Raw genomic sequence first — 4799 nt, forward strand, 5'->3', positions numbered from 1 at the left:
TCAGACAGAGAAAGAAAAGTTGCAGGATCCAAAGCTTGGGCTAAGTGGCTGAGGCAGTAGTAATACCTTTGCACACACCAAGATGTTGGATGCGGTAGGTGCTAACTCAATCATGCCACTGGGCCAATTATGAGAATCTTTGCGATGACATCTTGTACTCATCTCTGTGCATGCTGCATATTTAAACTGAATTAAATTTAAAAAAGACATCAGGCTTTCCTTGTCTTAATATAATCATGCAACTAATCCAGCCTGGGGCTCTGACCAAAAGGGAAAGTTCAACTAATCCTCCCCCCTAATCTGAGTATTGTTGGTTTCTGGTACCACCACTACATGAAATGTTTGACCCTTCAAAGCCTGCAAATTGCAGCGCTGATACTGCACATTTCCAGCAAGCATAAGATGATTGGTTCTTGGTCATGTGGGGTATCATTAGGACAAGGGGTGTGGTCAACTCCGAGGGCACAATGAGTCAATGATACACCCTGTGGCCTGTGTGATACAGACAAACCCACTATGCTCTGCTACAGTCTGATGACTGATACTGCATGCATGCTGCTAACACTGTTAGTTATGTCACTATAATTGCTGCCTTGAGCATATATTTTTTGTTTTCTTTATAGAGACATCCGGTTGCAAGCGGTTGTAAATGATTAGGTGGCATTCTTCCGACCACCAAAGATTAGTTTATTTGTGTGCTTGTTTTGTCTGGCTTTCATGGTTTTGTCCTGTCAACGTCTGAAGCAATGGAAAGGTATAGCCATTAGGGGTTTTGCCCTGGGTTTTTTGGGACTCATACTGTTATGTCAGTAATCTCAATAATAATATATATGTTTTTTTATATTTAGCACCAATGTGTTTTTTAGTACCTAGTACTAATATGTGACTTGGGGAGTGCTATTTTTTTTGGAACGATTGCAATACTATTTTGTAGGTTAAAAATAAAAAGAATAGACGCCGTTGTTATGGCTTGTGATCAAGAGGCAAAAACTTTCCATCATGAATAGGTTTATGCGTGAGAAATAAATACCAAGCACAAGGGTTTTGTGAATTCATAGCGCCCATGAGGGCATTAACTAAGTGCCTAACTGCATTTTTTTTCTTTTTCTTTGGAGACCTCTCTCTATCTCCACTGCCAAAAGAAAAATCATAGAGAAGGGTGACAAAACTATCAATCTTATGGGACTTGAAACAAAATATCAGTGTGGGCGTGCCCGTCTCTCTCTGACAGGCCACTGCCTCTCCTCGCTCACTCTCTCACCCTCCATCTCTCTCTGAAGTAAGCCTGGTTTCCTGATAGTGGAAGCAAAGAAAGCACCAGACACTACTATTTCTTTTGGTTATTACACCACAGGCAAAGCGCTAAACAATCCTACTACAACACACACAAACTCTCAATCTCTCTCTCTCGTCCCATCCTTGCTCTAGCTCTGCCTTCTCCCTCCCCTTTCCCCTTCTCTCTCTTCCTCTCGCCTCTAAGCCTCCTCCATAAGTGCCCCCCCCCCCCTCATCTTTCTCTCTCTTGTTTTCTTTTGTCGCCACATTGCAGTATGCCCTAGCCCCATAGCCCTAGTCACCTCACTGAGATGGTGGAAGCTGCAAAGGCTGGAAGCCTTGCCCCCCTTCTTCTTTGTCCTCTTGATTGCAGTCCAGGAGAGAAAAAGCTCTTGTGGTCTCTAAGACTCACATAAACACTGCAATAAACTTAAACACGAAACATCTGCAGCAGCATGAGAGCTCCTCCTCCTCCTTAGCTTCTAGTCCTTGTTACTGTGTGTGTTTGGTTCAAGGGGAGGAGAGAGGAAGAGAGGTATGTTCCGTACCTAGCAAGGCGAGAGAGAGGGGGGTTCAAAGGCTGGTCCAGCCCATACATTTAGTGGACAAAGAAAATACTACAGTAGTGTGGAAGTAGTAGACTAGTAGCCAGTAAAAACCAGCACAAAGTAACCCTGCTGCCTGTCGGCAAGAACAGCTTCACTGTTCATCCTTGCTTCCATCCTTCTACTGCCTAGTGAGTAGCTTCTCCTTCCTTCCAAGTTGTAATCTTGTGTGCATTGCATGGCGAAGAGCCCAAGAAAGTAGGACATGGCAACTGCCTCAGCACAGATAACAATATTATTCTGTGGTCTAATTTGATTTGCAACTAGTTCTTGTTGATAAGGTCCCAACATCCCACAGACACCATGCACCTCACCTCAGCTGCCCTTTTGTTCTCTCTCTCTCTTCTCTCTCTCTTAGTGCCGTCTATTGAGAGTCCCAAGAAACACTGAGAATTTTGTGGCATCCTTGTTAGTGAGTGAGCTCTGGGCGCCATTGGCCTTTTCTTTCTTGCACTCTCATCATGGTTTCCATTGTGCCGCTGCAGAGAAGAACAGAAGCATCGCCAGCAGCTGCAGCAGCAAGAAGCATCTTCTCTATGGAGAGGCGCCGCCGAGAAGAGGACGGAGGAGGCATGGGTCTTTCTGGCACGCAAGGCGAGCTCCCGATCCCAATGCACGCCAACGTCGCCTCGCTCTACGTCGGCGTCGGCGGTGGGGCCAGTGGCGGCCATGTCCTGCAGCTGCACCATGATCACCATGGAAGCAACAATGGGCAGTCGTCTCCTGCGCTGCCGTCGCCGCCTGCCGCCGAGGAGGAGGGCTCCGGGAAGAAGCAAGCCGCGGTGGCCGGGGCTGGCATTGGCGGGGGCGGCGGGAACTCGGCGGTGAAGTACCGGGAGTGCCTCAAGAACCACGCGGCGGCCATCGGCGGTAACGCCACCGACGGGTGCGGCGAGTTCATGCCGAGCGGCGAGGAGGGCTCGCTGGAGGCGCTCAAGTGCTCTGCCTGCGGCTGCCACCGCAACTTCCACCGCAAGGAGGTCGACGACGACTTTGACGTAGGCCACGGCTGCGCCGCGCGCCGCCTACTCGCCTCCGCCATGCCGCACCACAAGAACGGCGGTGGCGGCGGCGGCGGCGGGCTCCTGGTCACCGCCGAGCCCTACGGCGCCTACGCCGCGGCGCGCTCATTCCCTCCGCCGCCGCTGGGGCACCCGCACCACCACCAGTACGTCATGCCGCTGAGCATGATGCACACCTCCGAGTCGGACGAGATGGACGGCGTTGGCGGCGGCGACGCCACGGCCGCCGCACGCGGCGGGGGCTCCTCGTCCAAGAAGCGGTTCCGCACCAAGTTCACCGCGGAGCAGAAGGCGCGCATGCTGGACTTCGCGGAGCGCATCGGGTGGCGCCTCCAGAAGCTCGACGATGGCATGGTGCAGGCCTTCTGCCAGGAGATTGGCGTGAAGCGCCGCGTGCTCAAGGTGTGGATGCACAACAACAAGCACAACCTCGCCACGAAGCTCCTCGAGGCCTCGCCGCAGGCGGTGCCAGCAATGCTCACGCCGCCGTCGCAGCCCGGGCCATCCTGCCACCATGGGCCCAGCTCCCCGCCGCCGCTCAAGCTCGAGTGACCGCCTTCCGTTTCCAGCCTGACAAAGAAGATGGACATGGTTGTTCTTGATCCCGTTAGCCTAGCAAATTAAACCAACCGCATCGCCATTTCACTGTTTCATTCCATCCATCGATCATCGAAGCAGACAAGAGAACTGAAACAAAAAAGAACAAGCCAAGGTTATTATCGTCTTTGTTTTTTTCCTTCTTTTGCTGTTTATTGTTGTCATAAGCTAGGGGAGCAAGCATGAGCTGGGGAGGACATGCAGTGAACTGAACTGGATTCAATTTCCTGATTTCTAAAAAGAAACTTTCTTAGAATCCATTTTCTTTTTTATTTTCTTGGTTGGTGTCTCGGACTTAAGCCTAGCAATGCAACTGAACTGAGCATCTGAGCTATCGCTATGGATATGGGGTATTATAAGTTAATTCTGACTTTTTTATTTATTGAATTCTCTGCCTGGATTTTGGACTGGTGTGCATACATGATGCGGCAGGGGTTGAGATCGATGCCGCTGCTCGTGGTGCATGTGTTGTATCTTTCAGGATCACTGTTCACAACATTGATTTGGATGCACCGTCATCCATGCTTAACGTGCAGCTCCAGTCGGTGCTGTTACTCCAGTGATCTCAGTGCCTCATCTCATCCCACAGACTCAGCAGGAAGGCAACAGAGAGAGATGAAGAAGAAAAGTCTGAACTTGTTTGTTTTGTAGTGTCTGAAGAAATAGACACTCAAGAACTGATATTCTGGAGAAAAATGCAGAAACGTATCCTGCACCGGACCAATCAAGCAGAAGGGCCTCTTGGTTGTTGGAGCCCAGAACGACGAAGCCAAGGACCTGGTGTGCTGGTGTGTGCCACGAGGCCTGTACATGTCATCTGGTCGAATGCTGCCGCCGTGTGGTGACCTGGCCTCTCCAGTAGTCAGTCGAGTGCTCCGCCCTGTACGGGAAACGAAATCAGCCAAGAGGGTGCCTAGACACACGCACACACGAGATAGAGAAGGACAGGCGTGGGATCTCTTTAATCATGGCACCTTGAAGTGAAGTATGCATGCGAGGGAAAAACAATGTTTCAGATGAGCAAATTAGGGCAGTGTTTACAAAATCTTGAATGTTTAAAACTGCAAATTAGGGCAGTGTTTTACAAAATCTTGAATGTTTAAAACTATGTGACAAACTGAAAAAAAATCTCGTGATTGACAACACAAGTGATCGAGAAAACCTGATATACTGCCTGCACGGAATACCAAAGTCTCCAGTAAACATTATCTTTTCTTGATGCTATATATTAGCAATAAGAAATAAAATTAAAATAATATAAAAAATGCTCTTTTTTCTTATCTAATATGACAAATCTAAA

General features: G+C 49.3%; 1 protein-coding gene across 3 annotated transcripts; it reads left to right on the forward strand.

Annotated features, from left to right (window-relative positions):
* Nucleotides 1-1243: 1243 nt before the first annotated feature.
* LOC133886104 (zinc-finger homeodomain protein 4-like) lies at nucleotides 1244-3833 on the forward strand. 3 transcript variants are annotated; one of them, XM_062325834.1, is made up of 2 exons: nucleotides 1244-2011; nucleotides 2366-3833. In XM_062325834.1, exon 2 carries the CDS (start codon nucleotides 2417-2419, stop codon nucleotides 3452-3454), a length of 1038 nt encoding a protein of 345 aa, XP_062181818.1. In that variant the 5' UTR covers nucleotides 1244-2011; nucleotides 2366-2416; the 3' UTR covers nucleotides 3455-3833. The 3 variants fall into 3 exon arrangements, with proteins under 3 accessions (XP_062181818.1, XP_062181819.1, XP_062181817.1); XM_062325835.1 differs by having other exon boundaries at nucleotides 1244-1810; XM_062325833.1 differs by lacking the exon at nucleotides 1244-2011 and having other exon boundaries at nucleotides 2022-3833.
* The last annotated feature ends 966 nt before the right edge of the window (nucleotides 3834-4799 follow it).

Source organism: Phragmites australis, chromosome 12 (genome assembly GCF_958298935.1).
Source record: "Phragmites australis chromosome 12, lpPhrAust1.1, whole genome shotgun sequence".
In the NCBI taxonomy this organism is placed as follows: domain Eukaryota; kingdom Viridiplantae; phylum Streptophyta; class Magnoliopsida; order Poales; family Poaceae; genus Phragmites; species Phragmites australis.